The sequence below is a fragment of the Lissotriton helveticus genome, chromosome 10, assembly GCF_964261635.1.
Source record: "Lissotriton helveticus chromosome 10, aLisHel1.1, whole genome shotgun sequence".
Lineage (NCBI taxonomy): Eukaryota > Metazoa > Chordata > Amphibia > Caudata > Salamandridae > Lissotriton > Lissotriton helveticus.
The window spans coordinates 48,871,592-48,897,440 of NC_136071.1; the positions used below are offsets into that span (position 1 = coordinate 48,871,592).

The 25,849-nt window shown below is 44.2% G+C and overlaps 1 protein-coding gene across 13 annotated transcripts in view; it reads left to right on the plus strand.

Moving 5' to 3' along the window:
- MBD1 (methyl-CpG binding domain protein 1) overlaps window positions 1-25,849 on the plus strand; it is a 1,384,891-nt gene that overhangs the window by 841,673 nt on the left and 517,369 nt on the right. For all 13 annotated transcript variants that reach the window (XM_078664741.1, XM_078664738.1, XM_078664739.1 and 10 more), the window contains 2 exons: window positions 9,070-9,201; window positions 24,358-24,444. In XM_078664741.1, coding sequence (XP_078520867.1) covers window positions 9,070-9,201; window positions 24,358-24,444 — 219 coding nt within the window. The remainder of the gene's footprint in view (window positions 1-9,069; window positions 9,202-24,357; window positions 24,445-25,849) is intronic.

A 25,849-nucleotide genomic window follows, 5' to 3' on the forward strand; every position in this document is an offset into this window, starting at 1 on the left:
TATAGTTCAGTCGCATTGAAGTATCTCAGGTTGACAGCACTGCACCTCTGCCTTATTCAAGGTGCTACCCTGTGGTCTCTACTGATCTCCAAAATTCAGTACAAAGGTCATGGCAGTAATGATGGCTCATTTGGGAAGAACTCCAGTTCCTAGATACCCACGTTTGCATTTCTGTTCGTCAGGCAACAACTCTTAATTCTTGTCTCCAAGAGCTTGCCTGGTACAATCGCACCTTAAAAAGAGTGGCATCTTTTTGTGAAGTGGAAAAGAAAAAGCTTTTCTTTTCCCAAATAGGATCCTAGATCAGTTTGTCTTATTGGTATACTCCTTTTATTCCTTTGGGAAGGGTATCCAGAATTCAGGGCAGGATTCTCTCATTCAAAAACAACCCTTTTTAAAATGCAAGGATAGATTTATGTTTTTTATGCCTGAAGATTTCTTGTATATTTCTTGTACCTCTGGCGCATTGGAGAATGTGATGCTTTCATTAGGCCCTGTGCCTTCAATGTAACAAATTCAATAGGAACTTGAAGGACAGCATGTCCCAGCCTTCAGGTGACCTGGAATTTACAGGAGTGAAAGTGTGCAGATCTCCTCCACAGCGGACAGTGGTTCCACCCTGCTTGGCGGTTAAGTCTAGAAGTAACTCCCTTTGGGGTATTCAATTAGCATACCAACCATACATTCACCACACACTTAATGCTCAAACAACCACAGGTCCGTTTATCAGTTGCCAGTAAGTCAATTCTTAATCCAGGTGTAATGGGGTGGGTAGCGCAGGGGAAGGAAGTGAGTCGGAAGGCTGGAAGAGTGCTTTTAACGAAGGTTTTATTTTCAGATAGGCTTTCTTTCTCCTGCTAGAAAGTCTTATGTGGGCAAATTCATCCGTCTCCGTCCTGACGCCTTTTGGGAAGATTGGTAAGTCCAGGTGGGCTCTGCGACGTGCAGGTGGAGTCGCCGCCAGAATGTCGGGATCGCCGTCGACCTCCAGCCGGAGTCCGGGAGAACACCACCGGAAAATGAAGAAGAAGAAAAGAAGAATTTCAGGGGAGTGTTTTTCTCACACTCTCAAATAGGGACCAGGAGTGAGGGATTCAGTGCCACAGTGTATTTACAGGACAAGGTGTCGATGTGCCAGTGAGGAAGGGGTGCAGGGAAACGTGCGGCGGAAACGGTGAGCGGATCATCCACTCCTACCCGCCCAACCCGCAACCTTGCCCCGTACCTTTGTTAGCCACGCCCCTCCCGCGGGAGCGTGGCAGGGCGATTCGCGAAATCGTTGGCCTCCTGGCTTGACGTCTTCCGTCTCACTCGTTTCTCTCCGATCCGTCTTCAGCGTCCTCTCCGCTCCACAGTCGTCCTCCGGGGAAATATTCTCCGGCGTCTTCCGGGTTCCACCCTCTTTTGTGGTCACAAGCTTTTCCATGGGCGGAGTCTGTGCTGTGTAGCTGTCAGCGTTAAAGGTGCAGAGTCCTGAATCCGTCTCTCCACCCCACGGGTATGCAAAGTCAGGGCTGGCCCACTCCTCTTCAGGCACTGATGCGGATTGCTGGAGGGGGCGAGAAAGGGGTAAAATAGGCACAGCTGACCACCAGTCTTGCGTAGCCGTTCCCCTTACGTCTTCTACCTCACAGGGGCGACCCGCCCCGTCACACCAGGTTTTGAAAAAATATATACGTTTACATTTATTAAGTTGGTTCAAGAAGTTATATATATATATATATATATATATATATATATATATATCACAAACAAACCACTCCGTCCACTTCCACCAAAACCTCGGCGGCGAAGAAGGAGAAGCAAACCACTTCTTTGTAGGCAAGATGTTTTATTACAACCTCCTCAACAGCATACGACAGATGACGCGTTTCGGGCTCAGGCGCCCTTGATCACATCATATATATAAAAACACCTATTCACATTAGGAGTAATACGATGTCTTAATGCACATTAAAAACGCATCGTTAAAAAAATTATAAAAAATATCATTTGCAACAATGTCAGAAATTCCAAGTTCATAAGAACAAAACCACAGTAATGTACATCGGTGGATTCAACACTGCATCTCAAAATTATGTCACATAACACAAAAGAACATATATTAGTAGGCCAAGAACAAGCAACGCTTTTCAGAGGGTTTACACAGGTCCAATCTCCTTCAGGCTTCTCACTACTTGGTTTTGACAGCAGTATCAAACTATCATTTATTCCAAGTTTCATCTATGAGAAATCTGTTTATTAAGAGTTTCTCCTTCCAAAATTCAATAGAATCAGGCTAGGTGGTCACTGCTAGTGAAATCAATGTAATAAAACTCACAAAAGTACACAACTGGGTATCTTCTTTGTTGAGATATACAAGAGGTTGCTTGTGTGCCTGGGATAGAAAATCTAGTGCGTACCCGCCACAAACGTCCGTTCTGCTTGGCCACAGGGAACAATAGTAACCAATGCCTCTTCAGGGATGGGGCTCATTTAGAAGCCGTAACTTTTAATGAGTTATGTTTTATGTAGGAGAGGAAACCTCATATTAGCATATCTGTGTTGAAAGCAATTAAGTTGACTTTAAAGGTTTTTCTTTTCCAACTGCATTGCAAACATGTGCAAGTCTGGAAAAGCAATGCTACTGCAAGGTTGTTTCAAAACACGTATTTCATGTAGCAGGGAAAGCGAACAAGACTGCAGATGTCCTGTGGGTGCCGACCTCGATGAGCCGTAAATGTCATCTTCATTCCAAAGTGGTTTGTATGATTTTGTACGAATGTTAATTTGCAGAGATAGACCCGTTGGCCATTAGGAACAACATACTTTGTTGTCGATATTGCTTGCTGGAACAGCTGTTAGAGGTAGTGAAATGGTGCTCCATCATTAATCCCTGCTAATGCCTCTGATGCTAAAGCTGGTTTACAAGATTCATTACCGCAAAGCTCTTGTGACTCTTGTCACTCCAGAATGGGTTCATTTCCCATGGTATCCAGACATTCTTGTCGGTTGAGGTCGCTCCCTCACAAAGACTCAAAAATGTAAAGTTATTCCCCCAATTCTGAAGGTTTTCCATCTTTGAGCTTTCAACTTGAAGGTTAAATCTTTCTTCTTCTTTCCCCCTGAAAAAAGTGTTTGCTTTTATTTTGGCTGCTCACTGGCCATCAACTAGAACTGTTCATTTTAGTAGTTGATCTGTCTTTACAGCTTGCTTTTCTGAATATTGAGTTGATCCTTTGCCGGAGAGGATTTTGCAATTTGCTGAGTCCTTGGCATAAATTCTCATAATGTGGTACAAGCACCTTCCATTTTTGGCTTATTGTTTTTCTGAGCACAGATTTTTGTTTTTAAGTACAGCTGGTTAACAGGTTTCATAAGGGCTTGTGGATTAAGTTTGTCCTGAGACAACTAGATATCCCGTCTTGTGACCTAAATTGCCTGTTATCTTAATTATTAGATACTCTACAAACCTAGGCATTGTGTCCATCAAACATTTCTCTACTGGGAAGGGATTTTCTTAGTGCTTACCCTTTTTTAAAATAAGAGTAAGCGAGCTTCCGACTCGGACTGCTTCTTTTCTGTTTACAATATTCCATAAGGATAAATTAGGTATTCAGGTGAAGTCTCCTCCTTTACCAAATTGATGCTGGGATTCCATGTTTCTGAAACCATTTTTCTTATAGCCCTTTTCCTTCTCTTAGCCCTCAAAACAATTGAAAGGTTTCAGCGTCTTAACTCAACAAGTGCTTTGAAATACTGTATACACAGATCCAGTGATTTATGGAAGGATAATTATCCATTTGTGTTCTTCCAGGGGAAAAAGGTAACTTGTGCTGTTCAAAAACAGTCTATTTACTTTTGAATTGTATTGACATTGAAACAGTGTTATGAGTTGGTTGGAAGTCTTCACTCGAGGGGTTCTGGTTTTATTACACAAGAGCTGCATAAAGTCAAGTCATAATGATGGTCTTCTCTTCACTGTTTCCCAAAATATTATTGTCTGGAAATAGGAACCCGTCTTAAATCTGTTCGGCAGGGCTGTGTTACAGTCTGTTATAGCATGAGGTGGATTAATACCTTAACCCCACCTCATTTTTAGAACTCGTATAAGGAATCTGCGAAAGGTAATGGCAACTAGACTAAAAAGTTACCTCAAACATTCAGTCTGATAGATCTGATGACTCATACATATTCTTTATCCGGTCCTATCGCCCCCCCTTGTAGATTTTTAGTTTTTATCCTTTATGATTTTCTCTGTTTTCTTTTTCCATTTTTAAGTCTATGCAGGCATGGAAAGTGGATTAAACTGACCTCAGTGCCGCTAATGGCGCCTGGCAGTTGATGTGTAGTTTTTAGGGGAGCTGTGCCGCAAACTTCTTTGTCAGCATTGAGTAACGCCACGTGACAGTGGTGATCAGGACTAGCTAAAGAATAATTTTCAAATCCAGCCTATGGCCTGGTAGGTACTTCAAGTAAGGAATCAGTGAGAGTAATCACATCCATCAGAATGGTAAACGTTTTTGATTTTGTGTCTTTATTATGAGAGGTGTATTCGGATGATACAGCAATATCCTAGTGAGCAACAACCATGATCAATACATGTTTGTTGTCTCTGTTTTATGACTCTACCAAATGCAGTGTGTGCTCTTTCTTCTATAATAATTGCATACTTCTCGAATATATCTTGTCTTTTGAAGTGTACATATTTAGTCCATTCTTTGGCGTTGCTGTTTTCCCATATGGCCTTTAAGCCATCACATATTTGATGGAAGTAACTATGTATCAGATTCTTTAAGTGCCACCATGCTGCAAGTGGTCAGTTAGTCTAGCTGACAAAGTGCATCAAGATTCAAAACTAAATCACAGGCTAATAAAGTTAATTTCTTACAAAAGGAAACTCTCCTTTTATATTTTACTAGCAGCCCGTCCCGACCTTGTCCGGGAGCAATCAGGCTTCCCCGACCCCCGCCCGCCCCGACATTGTGCAGCAGCCCGGCCCCCCGCCTGCCCCGACATTGTCAAGCAGCCCGGGCCCCCGCCCGCCCCGCCCCGTCCCCCGCCTGCCCCGACCCCCGCCTGCCCCGACCCCCGCCTGCCCGAAGCCTTACCTCAGCCGCTGCTCCTCCCCCGTGCTCCTCATTTCACCGCACATTGTGCAGCAGCCCGGCCCCCGCCCGCCCCGACATTGTCAAGCAGCCCGTGCCCCCGCCCGCCCCGTCCCCCACCTGCCCCGACCCCCGCCTGCCCCGACCCTCGCCTGCCCGACCCTCGCCTGCCCGACCCTTACCTCAGCTGCCGCTCCTCCCCCGCGCTCCTCATTTCACCGCTCCTCGCCGCTTACCGCTCCTCCCACCTGTCCGCCGGTCCTCACCGCCATTCCGCCGTTCGTCACCGCTCTTCCCCCGCGCCATGTCCGCCGCTCCTCCTCGCGTTCCTGGACGCCGCTCCTCCCCGCGCTCCTGACCTCAGCACGCAGGTCGCGGCTGGCGCTACTTCGAAGGGACTACTTTTTTATGTAAATTTTTTAAATAACGCATATTTTTATACTTTATATAGCCTATGTCCATCTGCACACCCTGACGATTACAATGATGTATCGGGTGTGTGGATTGGCGCTGTGGTTCCCGAGTTTACCCGCCTCAAAGGTGCAAAGTTCTTCTTTTATAATAGTAGTATAGATTGACATCAGAAAGTCTGATATTTCATGTTGTCACAACCAGACTCACTTTGCAGTGGTGGCTGTAAAATATTTGTTTGACCAGTTGATGCAAGTTGTTGGTACTTGCTTTTCCCTATCTATACTCAGAGTAGAGAATTATCAGTAACTTCCAAGGTTTGGTAAGCAAGATGATTCATAATTAACAAATTTAGCTTTAAGGTACAATCAATATCTCAGTTAAATTGTTCATCTAGCTTTCTATTGTAGGAATCTGCTTTCCCTGAAGCACAGCTTGGCGCATACTTGTAGCCATATAGACCTGCATGCAAGGTTGTGTAATCCTAGAATATGGTCATTTAACATTTTTCTGGTGATTGTAGGATGGTGTTTAAATAATCAACAGCAATAGGGAATGTTTTACTTAAAGTAAAGTGAAATACATTTTATTTTTAGTGTGTAGAAGAATACATCCATCCCGTGACAGACTCAACCATAGAATATTACAAGTTTGTTTAGATCGGTCTTTGGGAGTCTAATATTTTATAGTCTAAGTGCATACCCCGGCTGTTGCTAAATATGTCTGGCATAAAAGTGGCTATTTATTCCTGTTCCAGTTCCTCCAGTTATTAAGTTGATTCCTTCTTAGGACTTGAACGTTGTTTTTTTCAAATTCATTGCCCAATGCATAATTGCTGAGTTAGAATAACGCAGTCTGCTGATGAGCAGTTTACTTTGTCATAGGAATGAGATGGTTGTTGGATCCAGTTTTGTACCTAACTATTAATCAAGTTTTGACACCAAAGTCAAGTTCAGAGCTTGGATAGGCTGAGCAAAACAGACCTCATTCAGCTCGCAGCTCCAATGCTTCAGAAGAGCTAATTACCGCTAATAAAGTTCAACCATTACAATTGTAATCATGCCTGAGCCTATTGTCCTCCTCTGTGAAAGTGAAATGTACACACTGTCAAGAAATCAAAAATAGGGGCGGAGAGGATTAAGTTATGGGTATGTGATACTTTTAACTTCTGCTAGCTATAGGTTTTTAACATATTTAGACAGTTGAAGAATTTATGGGCTCTTACCAGACGTTATTCGGAAAGTTCACAAATTGTTACTCACTAACTGATGCCAGTGTCTCAGAACCATTGGTACAGAAATATTGTTACAAATCAGTAATATTTTTCAGCAAGTATTCTTGCTGAAAACGCAAGTTAAAGTCCTGCTGAAAATTATGAACTACAGCTAATGTAAAGCCCGTTAAAAATTGAAAGCAGTCAGATTAACGTGAAAGAGCCCTTTGCACATCATGAAGACAGTTTGACTTGAGTAATGAAAGAACCGCAATCCACGAAAATTTCAGTAAAATAAAATTTAAAAAGGGTTCACCTTGCATTTTGATGTAAAGAAGTTGAGGAAAGCAGCTTACCGGCTATCAAACAACTTGGAAGTGAAGAACTGTGTGAGTAAATTTACTATATCTTTATGAGGGTTTCATTTTATTTACCTCTTGTTATTCACTCTCTGTCGACTACTCCGGAGGCCTCCATGATTTGTGGATTTTAGGGGGAAGGGGCTGATGGTGATTTGGTTTGGTTGTCACTAAGTTCGCTTGAAAACCTTGAGTTGTGTAAAGATGATTTTCAGCATTGATTTATACAACTGCACAGCACATTTACATTTTGGAGGTGTAAATGTATGAGCTTCAAAAAAGAGAAATTAATTTGAGCTGGCCTGGGTTGACGGTTGTCCTTAAGCATGTGTTTTAGTGCAATGCTGCCTGTAGTTTGTGGTGTTAATGCGGCATGCTTCATCACTACCCATTCATTTCCTGAGCATCCTAAATGTTTTGATGTCACATGTTGCTACGTACAGAGATTGATGCAAAAACATCAAGTTCGTGGCAAGCAGTACATTTGTTGCCATGTATTAGCTGCATCAATAAAGGCTTAGCTACATACTTCTTTGTAGTGCAGTGACTGAAAACGAAGGCAGAATGAGATCCCATGTGCATGCTTGTTTTCCTCTGAATACAGCGTACCAGCACTTCTCAGTTGTTACTATGTATTTGGAACCTGTACCTCAGTATTTCCTTTAAAAGCATATCTAAGTGGAATGTACAGTAATCTTTAAATTGCAACCTTCATTTACATCAGAAACAGAAGTGGTCTCTTCCATAGCGTTTTGAACTTTTAAGTTAGTTGTAAAATGACACGTAACTCCATTGTGACATTTCATCAAAGCATCTCCCTTTCAAAATGTTGTAAAGAATAAAAAAAAGTCAACAACTCTCACATTCAACCTTTAAAATAGATAAAAATTGTGCTCTGCGATGAATGGTATGGTGATGCGTTTTGTCTGCCCTTAGCGCCAACTGCAAAGCCCATTTATGCTACTGGGCTATAAATATCCAGGATGACATTGTTTGGTTTGGAAGAACTTGCTCTAAGTCCGATTTAGACATTGACTTATTTCATTTCACTCCTTTTCATGGTTGCTGAAGAAAATACGTGATTGGTTTAAAGGACTAACTTCTTTTTACATAATGAGGCATTTATTAGCTTTTGTGTGAATCACATCCTTATGAGTAGCTTTTGATCCAGCACCCTTTTCCTGTTACCATTTCTTCAGAGGGGTGGTGAGAGCAAGCATCTAAAAGGCTGTTTGGTAATGCTCATTCTCTAATTGTAAGTTTAAATAGTCTTACTATTTCTCTAACAAAGGAACACTGAACAATTACTGTTATAAGTGTCATTATAAAATCGCATATAATCAAGGTATGTATCCATTTGTAAACCTATTAGAATTGACCTTCCTTGTACTTTTTGTTATTGCTTTTTGTCCGCTTCCTTGGGTAAAAAAATAAAGCAAATTCTGATCTAGGACATGCATTTAATTAAGACATGGCTTTTTACTCAATGATGCATCGGTCTGTACATGGTTGGTTACAAGACGCCTCGGCATTAGTGCGCTTTAGAAATACCATCAGTCAGTAATTTACAGATTTTATTTCGACCACGTTTTACCATTTTGTGGACAGAAGCATGTTATGCAGTTGTGCAGACAATGCATGTTAATGACTAAGACCAAGTCACTCCTTACTGCTTGCTGTTAAACTATTTTCATTCCCAGTATCACACACCTCATCTAGATTCCTTGTTTAATTATCCCAATTATCTTGTTGAAGGATTAATTGATTTCTCTGAGAAGTGGATACTTTTAGGATGCCTTTTACTAAAAGCATCAGTTTCTGGTCAGTCAAGATTGGTTCGGTGAAATTATGTGCTTTAAAAAAAAAAGTTATATGTACGGTTTCTAAAGATGCGATAATGCCAAGGCTGTTTGTGAATGTGCTCATGAGCAAATGGGTTAAGACCTTGTATTGTTTGGAAGTTCTTGTTATTTATGTTACATTTTCCCTCCTTCATTAGTCTGGCAGCGACCAGGAATATGAAGCCAATGGCTTTTCCAGTGAGCAAAGTTTCTGCTCAAAATCCTCAGTTCAGATTAAGCAGGAGGTGGACACCAATGGGACCTGCGAGGAGGCGATGCTGGCATCTCTGGTAAGATTATGTGCTTGTCACCCTCACTTGTTTATACATGCATATGTGCCCTATTTCCTAATATCCTGGCCTTTTCTGCTGGTGCTCATTTCAGATGATGATGGCAGCCCTCCTTTAATCAAAGACAGACCTTAAGAAACTTGATTTTCTTCTTCCCTTACTCTTTTTGAGTGCCAAGTTTCTTTAGCTAGTTGGTCATATGGACAGATTGGAGGGCAGAAAAGACTGTGTTTTGGACTCATGCCTGCCTTCCAGCTTGGAATCTTGCATGATTCCTCCCTTGTTAGACAGGGGATCAATGTTACCTTTTTTCAAAAGAGTAGCAGTAATTTGCATCAATTTATAAAAGCATGATGCACAACTCATTTATGTCATTGTATTTGATAGAGACTTCTAGCCGCATATGCCTTACCTTTGAATTATCCTGAGGCGCCAGACTGAATCTGGACATTTTTTTGTGAGCAGTACCCACTTCGCACCGGTAGGTAATGGCATCTGGCGTCATCTGCGTTGTCAACACCGAAAGTTATGTTTGCAGTGCTTATATAGGTGCCACCCAGGCACTCTGACGTCTGTTCTTTTCTTTTCTTTCTGCACCAGCCAGCGCAGATCCAGGAAGAGACATTTTTTTACGAGGTTTTCCTACAGTTTGTCAGGTCAGTTTGAGATATATCCTCCTGGTGTGTTAGTATGTCATCTAAAGAGGGCGGCTTCAAGTCCTGTGTTTCCTCTTACTGGTGCCTCGAGTGGGACCACGACACGAATGCCTATCCCGACTGGCACGAAGGCCTTGATGGACCGATCCCTCAAGCTCCTGGTGGTTCGATGCTTGACGATCGAGGTCCCAGTTGAGAGGAAGTACCCGGGAATGGTTACATAGCCCAAAGTCATCATCACACTCTAAATCGTTGAGCCACCCAGGTTAGTCTAGGTCACATAAGAAAAAGAATTTGAAGCGCACTTTGACTTCACCTCTTCTGTCGGCCGATCAGAGATCCTTGCCACACCGTGCCTGTCTCCTCGGTTGAGCCAGTGTGTAAGTTGGCTCTGCACCTCCCTGAGTTTTCGGGAGGTGGAGCTACCCCTGCCCCCCTCCGACAGTTATATGAGGCCATGCACCTCATATTTCAGCTGCCCGTTTCCGCCGGTGCGCCTTTGGGCTTGTGGTTTTGGTAGGGGTCTCTTTTGGATCCATGCGGACTCCTCTGGTCAAGGCACCAGTCCGACCCCAGGGATCCACAGATGGATCCAGATCGGTGTCGGTCACATCATCCTGACCTTCCCCGGGTCCAAGGCTGATGCTCCCGGTGCCACTTGCGCCATCCACACCCTCATCACGGACACTGAAGCGGCGCGGCATCATCCGCAGCTGGCTTCAGCACCGTCTGGAGCCACGCCATCCATTGCAGAGCTTAAGCACTGTTCTTACTGGGGGAGGGGTACCGGACCCTGAAGAATACCAGCCCTATAAAGATCCTGTGTACAGGTGTGAGTATCTGAGTGACGCCAGTGGACTGGAAACTTCTCCAAATACTGTTATGTTTTCTCCCACTAATGTGGCTCTGGAAGAAGGAGCTTTGTTTGCAATGATGGTTTGGAAGGCTGCTGAGGTCTTCGATCTTAGTTTGCCCTCTGTGGCAGTCAAAACTAACATCTTGACAGAAGTGGTTCAGTCGGGAGTGTCCCCATCAGAACCGTTTCTCCCTTTTAATGAAGCACTTACAGACGTACTGCTTGGTCCAAGCCCAGCACAGGTACTGCTGTGAAGGGGCTATTGCCCACTACCACTGACCCGCCCCAGGGGACCCAACACCCCTCCGCGGAGAGCTTGGTGGACCAAGCCTCCACGTCCAATGTAAATACTGGTGCATTTCCAATGGCCTTGGGGGATCGGGAATTCTAAAAGTTGGACAATTTAGGCAATGAAATGTTTTCTTCCGCCAGCTTGGCATTGCGGTCTATGAACACTGCATGTCTTTTGGGCTGCTATTCCCAAGCTCTGTGAGACACACTACCGAAGGAGGCCTAGGATGTGCTTTCCCAGGCTGTTGCCAATGGGAGTGCGGCAGATAAGTTCACCATTTGCTTTGGCTAGGACACCACCGACACACTAGGCAGAGCGGTTTCGACGACAGTCACTCTGAGACGCCATGCGGTTGTGGACTACTGGCTTTTCATGTGATGTTCAGATATCACTTATGGACATGCCCTTTGATGGCTCTCATCTCATCTGAGACAAGGGTGATCCAGCGCAGTAGTGCTTTAAGGACAGCCGGGCTATGGCCAGGTCCTTGGGCCTTTCCATTCCCTCCTCCTCCCCCCTCCCCCTCCCCCCAGTCATCATCAATACGCCTTTCGCTCCGTTCGTGGCCACAGAAGGGGTGGGGGGGTACAGTGGGTCGGTAACCGCTGCCAGGCTACAGCTTCTGCCGGCCCCGTGAGTCAGGTGGCCATGGTCTGGTCAGTCATCCGCCCCACTAACCCCCCCTGTCCCCTGAATACACACAGCTACCCAGCAGCCAGAACTTCCAAACCTTCCTTGTCCACTTATTTACCACCATGGGCACCCAGTACGTGGTAGGATTCGCCTTTACCTGCCTTCTGGTGGTCCATAGCATTAGCAGGTGGGCTTTGCAGATTGTCTGAAGGGGCTACTCTCTTTCCCCTTTGAGACTACCTGTCCCTACATGCCACCGACACATGACAGGCTGACTGAGAACCACCTGTCTCTTCTCCAACAGGAAGTGATGGATGTTTTGCCCAAAGGATCCATAGAGAGACTGCAGACACCAGAAGTGGGTCTTATTCCCCCTACTTTATGGTGCCGGAGGCCTTTGTCCTATTCTAGCAAAAGAAACCCGGAAACTAGTCCTGATGCTTGTTTCCAGTCCAGGGCGGACCTTGTCTGGCAGTTTAGGCTGGATGGTTCCCATTTGGGCTCAGGGTCCAGACTGATCTGCATATGGCTGGGTTCAAACTGGAATGGCATGGGGAGCTAAACAATGAATTTAGGCCCAGATTTCTGTACTGGGGTGAATGTATGACATTGTTCTGCAATCTGTCCATCAATTGTTCTTATTGCATTTGTCCCCCGAGTGGGACGGGCATGCCCAGCCGTTGGTCCTGTGCTCTCCATGCAACTGGAGTCCAGCTATCCTGGCTGATGAGGGGTGAAACCCCGAAACCGGTCCAAGGATGCTTGTTTCCTGTCCATGGAGGACCCAGCCTGGCAGTTCGGGCTGGCCTGTTCCCATTGGGCGCAGGGTCAAGACTGATTTGCATATGGCTGGGTTCAAACTGGAAAGGCATGGGGAGCAAAAAAAGATGGATTTAGGCCCAGAACCCTGTACTGGGGTGAATGCATGACATTGTTCTGCATTCTGTCCATCAATTGTTCTTTTTGCATTTGTCCTATTCTAGATATGTGCTCCCTCAAGTTCTTCCTCAAGAAGTTCAAAATGCTCACTCTGGCTAAGGTTCTATCTGCCCTTGATCTGTGAGACTGGATGGTAGCATTGGACCTACAGGACTCATATTTACACATCCCGCCCTGCTGGCCCACAGACGTTACTTGTGGTCCATGGTGGGCCACAAGCACTTTCAGTTCGCTGTGCTCCCATTTGGCCTCACCAGCACCCTTTGGGTGTTCACCAAGGTGGTTGTGGTGGTTGCCGCTCATCTGGGGATATCAGGAGTGGCAGTCTTCCCCTTTCTCAACAACTGGGTGTTGACAGCTGGCTTTCCCCATACTGATCTCTCCCACCTCCAGACACAGCTCACCTCCTACATTTGTTGGGGTTCACTATCAATGTGACAAAGGCACACCTGACTCCATCTCAGAAACTCCTCTTCATCAGAGTTGTTCTGTTTATAGTGCAGCTTCAGGCTTATCCTCCCAACAGCGAGTCTAGGAGCTGAAGATGTCTGCCAAATCACAAATGGCATTTCCATCTAGAGGTGGTGCAAAGTCTGTTAAAGATGTGGGGAGAGCCTTGGTTAGATCAGTTTGCCTCTGACGAGAACATGCAATATTAGCTGTTTTGCTCACTGGAGTTTCGGCTCTCCCTTGGAGATGCTTCTTTCGCGAGTGCAGCTCAGGCCTCCTGTACGCCTTTCCGCCTATACCACTCCTGCCCGGAGTTCTTAAGACCATCAGGAACGACCTGGCCAAAGTCATCCTAGTGGCTCCGGAATGGCCCCGGAGAGTCTGGTATCCTGAGATGAGCATGGCCATCAGCTCCAATCAGGCTGCCCCTTTGGGTGAATCTGTCACAGCAACAGTGGAGGGTTCTAAACCCGAATCTTTCAACGCTCTTCCTTCTTACGTGGATATTAAGCAGAGACGGTTGACTTCTGTCCGAAGTCTGTGACTTGATCTTGGCAGCCAGGTATCCTTCCACCAAGACGGTATACGTCTCCCTTTGGACAAAATTTGTACCATGGTGTACAGAAAGACAGCTTGATCCCCTTTCTCAGGATCTCTTGTTCATTCTTTTCCTTGCTCAGTAGAGCTTTGCTGTGGGCACTCTGAAAGGCTAGCTCTTCCCCATTTTAGCTTCTCTACAGTTGCCTGATTGGCCATCCCTCTTCAAATAACCTATTGCTCCCACCTTTAGTATGTGTCAGTAGTTCCTCAATGTCATCCTCACATTCCTTATATGCGCTCCTTTTGAGCCCCTGCACAATTCTCCTGTCAGGCTCCTGACTATCAAGACAGCTTTCTTGGTTGCAATAACATCTGCCCAGAGGGTCAGTGAGGTTCAGGCCTTGTTATCCAAGCGTCCTTATCTTAACATCTACCCAGACAAGCTGGTGCTTCGTGCAAGATCTTCTTTTCTTCTGAAAGTGGTCACTCCATTTCATGTGTGCCAGTCCATCACTCTGTATTCTTTTTACACTCTGCCTCACCCCTCAAAAGAAGCGGAGCGACCACCGTGTGGACCCATAAATAGCGTTGTTGTTCTACCTTCAGTTGGGTGACCAATCTTTGTGGGATATGTTGGAGCAAAGAAGGGAGGCACATACAGAAGAGGTACAAAAGGGGATGATGGACGGAGCGTTTGAACAAATCAAACACTCATCCCCAGTCAACTGATCTGGGTTTAATCCATCACCATTCTTTAGTTCACTTAGCCACCCCAGTTCAGACATGGCTATATGCAAATCAGTCTGACCCTGTGCCTCATGGGAACAGTCGAGCCCGAACTGCCAAGCCATGTCTTCCCTGGACCGGAAACAAGCATCCTGGGACCGGTTTCGGATTCATAATCCTCATCAGCCAGGCTATCTTGAATCCAGTGGCCAAGTGAACAAGGGACTCACGTCTGAGCATACCCTGCCACACTTAGGGCGAACAAAGCCATGTCTGAACTGGGGTGGCAGAGTGGGCTAAAGAACGGTGATGGATTAAACCCAGATCTTTTGACTGGGTGTGAGTGTTTGATTGGTTCAGATGCTCCATCCATTACCACCCCTTTTGTACCACATACAGAAGAGGACCATACCACGATGGATCTCAGTCTGTATTAAAATCTACTATTCATTGACTAAATAGCAATCCACTGATGGTTTGTTTGCTCATTCCACCAAAGCCAAGGCCAAGGCTGCAACCACCGAGTTAGCACGCAGAGTTCTTGTCTTGGATATCTGTTGGGCAGCAACATGTGCCACCCTGCACATGTTCACAAAGCACTACTGCCTGGACAATAGCTGTTCAGCCCAGCAGGACTTCCTCATGTGAAATTGGTCCACAGATCCACCTCCGAAGTGAGGTATTGCTTGGGTAAGTATTATTCAAAGGTAAGGAATCTGAGGCTAGAAGTCTCTATCACATGAACAAGTTACTTCAGTAATCCCTTATCTTTAGCTGCAGATTACTTACCGACCTACCCTTTCTTCCGCTCTGCGAATGGATTACTAGGGACAGGGCTGTTCCCCTTTCCAGGGCCCTTGTTTTCCAAACCAGTGAACAGTGTACTTCCGTGCTTCTGGTTTGGAAAATCGCGGAAAGTAACTGACGTCTGCACCCCTCGATGGTGCCTAGAAGGGAACTGCAAACGTCACTTCTGGAGCAGATGACACAAATGTCGCCACGTGGAACCAAACTGCACCACCTACCGGCGTGCAGGGGTACTACTCATGGACACGATTTCCGGATCCAGTCTGACACCTGGGGATAACTCAAAAGTAAGGAATCTGCGGCTAGATAAAGTCCGTACCAGATAAGGCAATACTGAAGGTAAGTAACTTGTTCTTTATGCCCAAACTCTTGCCAAAAATGTACATATGAGCTATCCTCCACTGCCTTAAAACTCAACCTTACTTAACATATTGTACCGCACATGGGTGATGAAATTCTTGTGAATGGTACTGCTCTGTTTAACTTTCTTCTAATTTATGTTCAGAAGACAACTTAAAAAAAATACTTTTCATAGCAGACAGTAGCCACTGAAGCACTATCCAGATGTTGCATTTCTAGCTGTTTTGTTCCTTCTGGGACCTTGTCTCTAATCCTAACTGGAGCTCGGCGGTCTCTTTCTAGAGTATGTTTTAGACAGTTTAGACCAAGAACACCCTTATGATCTTTGCTGTGCTGAGCACAAGTTCCAGAGAACATCTCTTTTTAGTTCATGTGGTCTGAAGTTTACTTTTTTTGAGGAAAGTCATACATTGTGTGTATTGCATTCTTCCTGCCATGTACCGCAACGCTGCACACATTTTTTTTTCTGGCAAACTCTGACACCTGGAAAAGTAGCTTGTTTGTGCCATTTAGGAGCCCACACTACCACCAGCAAACATTGGGGAAAATGCTAAGAGTGATAAGGGATAAAAGTCCAAGAGAAAGGACTGACAATGCTACTTCCTTGTTATAAAGGGGCTTAGTCGATAAACGTATTGTCCATGATAATCACTTCAGAAATAGCCTCATCTTTAACACAAGCCATCTTTGACCATGTCGTGTACCCCCCAATCTTCTCACAAGTAATGGCACTGTTGGACACTTTATGATCATGCATGACAGTACTATCAACAACAGAGAAATCCTCACCTACCTCCAGAGATATTTGCCAACCATGTTGTCCGTTGCCGCCTTATGATATCTACTGTGGCATGCTCATAATCATCTTAGTATGTTCTGAATTTCCAAGTATCACTTTATGAAGAGATTGAGGAAGACCGAGAGAAATTGGACCGGCAAACCGGAGCCCTATTCAGCTGAAAATCCACTGATTGTTCAATGATGACATTAAAGAAAAGTGCTTTCCAGAAAGACCCATTGTAGGAAGTCCAGTGGAACCCCAGAGGTAGGCAGAGGTAAAGTTAGATAGCACCCTACTCTCTATTTGCGGTAGTGTGGTCGAGCAGTAAGGCATTATCAGAGGGTAGTGTTAAGCATTTGTTGTACACACTCAGTCAGCAAATGAATTCACACACTCAAAGACTGAACTTCAGACCAATTGTTTTTGTATAAAATTATTCTTTTAGTTATTTTATTCCCTAGAGCCAAGCAAGCCTGGCACAGGTAAGTGATGGATACTTTTCAGTAAATATACAGTTGTAACAGGTTGGATTGTAAATGTGTATGCACTTTGTTTTGATTTACAGTACTGTCACTGAGAAATGCAATGCTTTGAAAATACAGTACATAGGCTTTGTATAAGCTTTGGAGTAAAATTACAGGTAAGTTACTCTTTTGATTACTTTCATTACACAGTGCAGTATACCTGGATACTGCACTGGGACATTTCCTGAAAACAGGTAAGTTAAAGCGTGTTTTTTGTTTGGTACAATTTTGAAAGGATTTTCCAACTCCACACTTAGAAACTTTTCAGAGACAAACAGTCAATGTTATCCTATGGAGGAAAATAGTCTTAACGGTTCAAAGGTCAGTACTTTGTTGTGGGAGTTGTTATTCTGGGGTTAGACTCAGGGGTCCCCCATGGGTCAAGGATGCACTCCTGTTACACCCTCAGCGGCACTAGGAGGGCCAGGTGCAAAGTGCTGAGGCCCAGCGTTATCCAACTGGGTATAGGGGGCCTCCGGTTAGTGGCTGCTAACGAGCAAGCCACTGGGTTGTGGGAGCAAAGCTCCTGGACTTAAGCTCAGGGCAAATGGGGGTTTGCAAAAGCACTTCAGGCTCAGGGATGACCACCACTTCGAGTGGGAAGTTGGGGGTTGGCTAGGCACCATCGTTTGGGCCACCCAAGGCCATGGTGCGTCGGGTGCAGGGGTGCCTTTTAGGGTCGGATCTTCTTACCAGCTCCTGGTCGCAGTTGGGGGGAACTTCCGGATTTAGGCTGCAGGCGTCGACTGGAGGCTTGAGGCAGGTCAGGGATCGCTGGATCTCAGATCAGGATAGCCAGGGAGACCTCCTCTTGGTGTTTGCCCACTCAAGCTTGGGCCGTGGACAGCGGTTGCAGAGTGGGGTGGATTTGGGGTTTCCGCCGGAGCCAGAGATTGGAGATGAACAAATCCGGTGTTCACTGGAGACATATTCTTTGAGATGGAAGGCAGTCAGGCCCTCCGGGTTTCTTGAGGTTGCTGGCTGCAGGACACACCAGGATTTCGCAGGAGCAGGTTTGAGTTTTTCTTCTCGTGGGTTCTTGTCTGAGGAAGCAAGGTTCAGTGGTGCCCCAAAATACTAGATTTAGGGGCGTTAAAGGTAGGTAAATGTTGGGACCAATGGATCCCTTCCCTGGGATGGGTACACCCCCTATTATGCCACCGTCCAGTGGGAGGGGGGGGGGGCATATGCCTTTTCCTGGTTGGCTGGGTCCCCGTCCATTTTCAAGATGGCGGAGACAGAGTTGTGCTTTACCTCGCCTCCCCCACCTGAGGGGTGGAGTTGGCAGAGGTGAGCACACCTCTTATCCTCACTTGATTTTTCCGCTGGTTCCCCCTCCCAAAGTGGTGGCCAGAACCAGTGGTGACCAGTTGCTGAAAGCAGCAAGTGGCCTGGGGAAGCTCACATAGGCGGCAAGCCTTTCAAGCTTCTCCTTCGTGACGTGGCGGCAGCGGGGGATATTGACAGTTACCCTGGAGGAGGTGTTTTGGATGCTTTGCCGTTTCTTGAGGAGTTTCTGGGTGATGCCGGCGTAGAGTGCCTTGCCGTAGTCCAGTCTACTGCTGAAGGTGTGTGGGTGACCGTCTTTCTGGACTCAGTGGGGATCCACTTGAAGATCTTTCGGAGCAGGCGTAGCGTGTGGAAGCAAGATGATGAGACGGCTTTGATTTGGCGGTTCATGGTGATTGGGGAGTTTAAGATGATACCGAGATTTTGTGTGTGGTCTTTGGGAGTGGGGTGGTCCAAGATCTGCATCGGCCAGGAGTCGTACCAGGCAGAGGGGTTGGAGCCCAGGAGGAGGATTTCTGTCTTATCTGAGCTTAGCCGGACGCAGCTGTCCTTCATCCAGGTGGCGATAGCCTTCATCCCGTCGTGGAAGTTGTTCTTGGCGACTGGGTTCGTTGTTGAGGGAGAGGATCAGCTGGATGTCGTCGGCGTATGAGACTATGTTGAGTCTGTGGTTCCTGACAGTGGCTGCGAGCGGGGTCATGTAGATGTTGAAGAGCGTGGGGCTCAAGGAGGAGCCCTTAGGCACTCTGTAGCTGATTTCTATGGGTTCCAAAACTTTTTTCTAACGCACATCATTTAAATAGCTTGTAAATTAACTTTGCAAATATTTAAAAAAAAATATCTGCAGCTAGGAAAGCACATTTCATTTTTGTAATTTAGAAGTGTGGTGAAAAAAAGCTTTTAATAGGATCAAAACCAATCAGAACATAACTTTTTGATGAAAATGATCAAAATGTGCAGAAACCCTATTTCCAAACATTGTTTGTACACTATATAGTTTTATCAGTAAAATTGCATAAGTGGGAAATTGTGTGGCCATTTCAATGGGAAATGTGCGGACTGCAAATGACAGTGTGCTACCATTTCTTATTTTAGTAATATTTTTATTAAAAGTGAGCGCTCCTGCTCCCGCAATGATTCCAATGCTGTTGGTGAACTAAGAGGCAAATCCGGCATCATCTATACCATATATGTAGGCTAGATTTGCGTTCTATTTGGAGCACAAGTTTAACCTATTAAGTCAAACGAGTTTCTGGTACTGCAGCCATTCTGAACTCCTATTTGAAGGTGCTCTTGTAAGTGAAAATGAAGAAAATGGTGGCCCAGTGAAATGAAATATTTACCAAGGATCACATAATTTGGGATCAGTTTGAGTTAAGAGTATTACATTTGGGTCGAGTAGACTATATACCTTACTAGAACTGCAGGTCTGGTTACATTTTTGATTTTTCAAGGCTGTGATGGATGAAATGCTTACATTAATCTCAGCCACTGACAATTGCATGGGGCCACATCCCAATCCATAGTTTTTCACCCACCATGCTTCTCAGTTTGGATCTAGCCATATACAAATCAGTTTTGATCCTGCTTCTCATGGTAACACAAGGAACCCAGGACCGGTATCTCTGCTCTTCAGCCAAGTATAGCTTAGTTCCAATGGCTCAGTGAGCCCAGGACCCACATCTGGGAATACCCGGTACACTTAGGGCATCAAAGGCAAAAACATAAATGTGATAGATGGAATGCTTGAATTAATCTCATCCACCGGCAATTGCTCGGGACCACATCCCTATCCATCGTTTTTCACCCACCATGCAACCTCAATTTGGACCCAACCACATGCAAATCAGTCTTTACTCTGCTCCTCAGGGGAACAGCCCAGCCCAAACAGCCAGGCCATGTCCTCCCTCAACCAGAACACAAGCAGTTAATTAAATTCCATTCTGTTAAGTCTTACACAGACAATTTTTCTTCCTACACTGCTTATTATATTTGAGTCCTGATTTCTTCAAAATAAAACAGAGTGCTTCTAAACAGTGCATTGCTTCTTCTTTTAAGTGGTGAAGCCGCAGGAGTTCTTCTTTCCCCCATTGGGTGACGAAAGCAGCATAAAATGTTAGGCAAGCATTCTTAGGATGTTTAAAATTAAAAAGTCTACGCTTGCCACTGTGGCTAATCAAACTATTCCAGTTGTATGTCAGTTTGTAATGGGGGCTTGTATAAAACACATTTTCATTACTTTGTATGTAGTTGATCCATTTATATCATGTTACGGCATTCTTGTTTACAACAAGCCTGAGTCATCCTGACAAATCCAGTAGGATAACTTCACAAATGAGGCCATGGATTCAAGGTCTTGCCTTATCCATCCAAACTGTAACCAGACATATACATTCTTTATGCTCTTTAGTAGATAGAAAATCTTTCTGAATGCAGCACACTCAAGTAGGGCTAAGCATTAAGAACCCCAGTTGTTCGAAGCGTCATGCTCTTAAAAAAACGAGGCAACTTTAAAGTTTAAACGTTATAAACCACCTTTTCCAAGTTGTTGGTATGTCCATGGGATGTTATCTCAACATCTCAATTCAAGATGTTGTAAAATATTTTCTGTGATGGCAGTAACTGTCAGAAGCATGTTTATTATATAAGACACAACACATTTGTTACCTGCGTTTTCTTCATGTTTTTTGTTTTATCCCTTTGGTACTATTTTTGTTCCTTATTCAGTTTTTTTCCCTTTGTTTTGCTGCTAGCCATTCGAACTGAATTCTACATTTCTATGTCGAGATGTTTTGCTTGGTTCTTTTTTCCCACCACAACAGTGCTTATGTTCATTTTCTATCAAAAACAATTTGTATGTTTCTGTGCAAGTTGGTACATTTCCTACTTATTGAAGGAGTACTTACCATTTCCTTGGGAAGTCAAGAAGATGACTCAAAAGACTATCTCAGCACCAAGTTCTTGACTGATAATTCTGGGGTGGCACGCAGTTAAAAGATTGCTTGTAAAGTCCTTCAAAAGACGATTCATTAAGACACTTTGGCATATGAATGAATCTCTGATTAGGTTGTTAACTGAAGCCAGCTCACTATCTTCAGAGATACTGTGAGAATAAGATACCGGATGGGATTGACTTTGACAACGTAATCTACAACATAGTGCATGATTGGAGTGGGTGAAAGGGATTGAGACAAAGGGTTAGAAGTCCCTTACCTAGTTGATGGCAGTGGAGCAACTCAAGGAGGAATGCTCCAGCCCACTCAGACAATACTTTTCTGGTATGACACTGAAGGATGCAAAGAAACTTGCTGTGTTGACTGAGAAAAGCCTATCCAACCCTAGAAATAGGTGGCTGAAGTAGCATGTTCTGAATCTAAAAGGGAGCAACACTCCCAACTGAATGGTTTCAAACTCCGTGTATACTAACTTTTTTTCCAGGCAAGCGTACCCTTCCGACTCGCACACCCTTCTTTCCCAAGATGGTCACACCTTTTCATGTCGGGCAAAGCATCACGCTACCTGCTTTCTTTGGCTCCTCATCCTACCAAGGAAGAGGAAAGACTCCACTTCCTGGATCCAAAAAGAGTGCTGTTCTACATGGATTGTACCGGAGAATTCAGGATGGACGATCAACTCTTTATTGGATTTGTGGGAGCAAATAAATTACAGGCAGTACACAAGAATTATCTCCTGGTGGAGTGTACTTTCTATGAAAATATTCTACAAAATGGCCAAGAAGTAACCCCCTGAGGGCATGGGGGCTCACTACACCAAAGCCAAAGTTGCAACCACTAAGCTAGCTCAAGGTGTCCCAGTCCTGGACATCTGTCAGGCAGCTACATGGGCATTGCTGCACACATTTGCCAAGCATTACTGCCTGGACAGTCAGGTTTGCCGTAATGGACATTTTACACATTCAGTCCTCCAGGAATTTGTTTTAACAGATTCGTAGACCCACATCTGGAGACAGATTACTTTGGTATCTATGCTTTCTTAGGTAAATAATCTACAGCTAGAAGTCTCTTCAGATGATCAACTCATTTAGCGTTGGTAACACCTTATCTAATAGAAACTCAATCTAGCCGCAGATTCCTTACAAACTCTTCCATCTTCCCCGTTCTACGAACTGTACATTTTATCTCCAAGGAATCCCTCAAGAACTCCCTTTTGCACACTGGTTGCACTATCTCCATATTGCTTCGTGTTTCTGGCTCTTAAAAACAGTCACAAACTGAGTCCAGCGAGCTGATGTGCCGCCTTTATAGGAACTGTGATAATAATACTGTGTGCATCACTTTTGGCATGGACGACACCACGCGGAGCTGGACAATGCAACCTACCGGCATGCAAGGGTACTACTCAGAAATGTTCCATGCATGCGCCTCCATCCTTTTGGTTGGTTATCTCGTCAACCCTCCGCAAATGGCTACTCTAGTCAGGGATCACCATTAATACAGTGGGTCCATTTCCTAGTCTTCCATCTGGCATAAGGGCTCTTTTTAGGAAGCCTGATATGGACCCAGAAACAGCGGCTTCTTCCACATCCATTCAAAATTTGACAAGAAGTTTGCTTCAACCTGATTTACAGAGCCAAAGCTGTCTGATGCGGACCCCTTCTCCTTTACTTATAGAGCCTACCCACGAGTTGTGCAAGATTCTGAACATCTAAGCTTAAAGACACAGAGTAACTGAGTCACTATAAAGATAGGTTTGATCTCTCTGTGGCCCTGGACTATGAAAGCTCCAACCCCTTTCCTTTAAGACCTAATGGCAGGCTCATTTGGGCTGCTGTGTGGATGTTTCTGCTCTTTTTCAGGAAAGAGTGTAGTGGAATGGTTTAAGTGGTCACCAGGTGTCCTAGCTTGTGGTATTCTTGGATTCCAACAAAACGTCTAACTAAAACCTTCTGTGATGCTACTGTGATTTTTTACCTTGGTTAATACTTGACAGAGGGAGCTAATGACAATATAGATTTGAAATTCTGAGACTGCAAAGTGTTTATTTCCAGCCGTGAGCTTAGCATTCACAAATGCAAAGGAATGGTTACAGATTGTTGAGTGTTCTACTGAAAAACACAATTGTGGCTTCCCTCTGGTACCTTGCTAAGCCTCATGTGGTTTGCAAGGATGAACCTTATGTTTCAGTGCTCTGGACACCCTGGACTACTTGTGAATAAGGCTTTTTTGGAGTTTGTAAATCGGAGGTGATGTAAAGTCCAATCTTCACTTGGGAAATGTATTGTGATTATATGTCTGACTTTGTTTCTTTTTAGTTTTGCTTCACCCCTTTTGTTCCCATTCTCTTCCATTTTTCAGGAGCGTTGAGAGGAGTTTTGAGGGCTGTTATCTTTCTGTGATTGAGATTGTCAATTTACATTTGAAGTTTCAATATCTTGAGTTTAAGATTTACTACTGAGCTACTTAATAAAACAGTTTTTAAAAAAAGGGTTATGATTTGTTGAAATTGAACAAAACTATGGTCTTTTGACATGGGATTCTAAACTATGACATTGCCTCACGTTGCTTCCCTGTGCTTTTCAAGATCTTGAACAAATCTGTGTAGCTCATCTGCTTACTCTTGATCTCCTACCAGAAGGCCATGTTAACTAGCCCCTGTTTTATGAACTATTGAAGTCTGTTGCACACAAAAAAGCAAACCAGTCCCTAATTGGTCTTAATGTATTGATCTCAACCTATGTCAATTGGCTTGTAGGTGGTGGTCCTCCAGCTGAACTTCTATGTTAACCATCTGCATTTAATCTTAAATTCAGGTTATATAGCAAATATGTTCCAAAAATTATGGGACAATTCAGTGTACGTTTAATAATGTTCAGTGGAGCTATTTTAGGCCCTCATGACAAGTGGCCTTTAAAAATTCCCCTTGTACCCCTGGCCACCATTCTATCGATTTACAGTTGATGGGGATCACAACTTCAAGGGGGAGGGTGGGAGAAAAGGCAATTAGGAGTTATCGGGGAATATACTGTACCTATTTACCCATGTTGTTTGCCAGTATTCCACCTACTTGCATAGTTGAGACAGGTGGAATCAACAGGTGAATACTACTGTGCGAGCAGTGGTGTGCCACTGAACTCCTAATCCTGATTGACCCAATAATTATTGTTACTGAGCCACATGGAATCAATGCGCCACTAATATAGAGGACCATAAAGTGTTGCTAAAAATGTTAGGATAGCTGTTCTTGCATAGGTCCACTAAAACCGAATTTTGCTGACATACATTTGCCGTGAAGTTGAAATGTGTTGCTCTTATCTGTTCTGATCTGTGTGATATTCTTTCAAGGTTCCAAAGGATCACCCATTGCCTTCCAGTATAGATGAGGTTCTCATCGAGAGCAATCTGGCAGAAGCGGATGAAAGCACTCCTGTGGTGAGAAAGAGCTCTACCTTGGGCTCTACTGCCCAAATCTGTTTACTGCCACTGTGTTTCCCAAACAGTAGGTAGTATGGTTTCATGAAATGTACTTGGTGAACTATCCATGTGATCTGTGCATTGTCTAACAAAGAGGATATGCATTTATTTGTTTTTGCTCCAGCCTTTACTTTTTACATTGGACGGTATTGTTATTTGAAATTTAATACAACTACACATATTAGGAGAACAGTTGTGGTTCTTCACATGCAGGTGAAAGTAGCATGGGTAGCTGTTATTTGTAGTAGGAAATGTTAAGATGTGTTTATCTGTGGGAGAGATGCTAATGTTCAAATGTTATAATGTACTTTGGCGCTGGGAAAGTGGTGCAAGTAGACATGATGCCCTTGATTCTCTTCATAATGTACTCTATCCTTTTTCTTCTGAACTGGTTCATTCATAGATTACAATAAGTCAATTATTTCCAATTGGCATGCTGCAAATCCTACTCATCTACTTTGAGGATGAGGCTCCGACTACATTTGTCCAAGAAACTTACATTGTTCAGATTTTCTGTGCCACAGGATGTACAAGATAAATATGAACACATTTTTCAATTTTAACTCTCCGATGTTGAATAGAGACAAAGATAAAGATACTTGTTTGTAACCTTTTTATTCCCAGGGACTGATTTTTCCTGTTGTTTCTAACCCCCAGTTGCAAGGCACAGAGTTTCTCAGACTGTTTAAATTAGGTATGCCCAATAGCAGTGTTTTGATGATTCCAAAATAATTTTATGGATGACATTCCTGTGAGTACACCTGCTACCTGAACATTAATTTTTATCCTTAACACTTTAAAATTTGTAGGACTTCCTAAACTAAAACTCTGCAGGATTTGGTATGTAGATTAGCGTCTAATCTCAATGTAACTTAATAACCGAGGCATCATCTTTGGAAGACCTGCTCAGTCTGGCCATAAAACACTCTGCACCTATTAGTATTGGCAGACAGAACACTCTTCAACGACAACCCACCATCAAAAACCCAGGGCATTATCATCATGATCACATTGACCCTTGCATCGTCAACACTTACTTCACCTTCCTCAGCAAAGTCTTCCTTGTCTGTGGACCTTTAATCAGCAAAAATTGTTTCTGATGGATTCTTCTAACTGCAGATTCCTCACCTTTGGTATATGCCTAGGTGCCAGACTTGAATGAGAGAAATTTTCCAGCCAGTTGAAGACACTGTTTGGCTTCAGGGTGACTCTCATACTGCCCCAGAAGTAATGAAGCATGTCACAGAAACTTACTCATGTGACATGGATCTGGAACTATAGGCAAAACATTGTCTTCTGACAACTTCAAATTCTAGCAGTGTGCTAGGGACAAATGTTTACATCAAAGATGACCGGATTCACA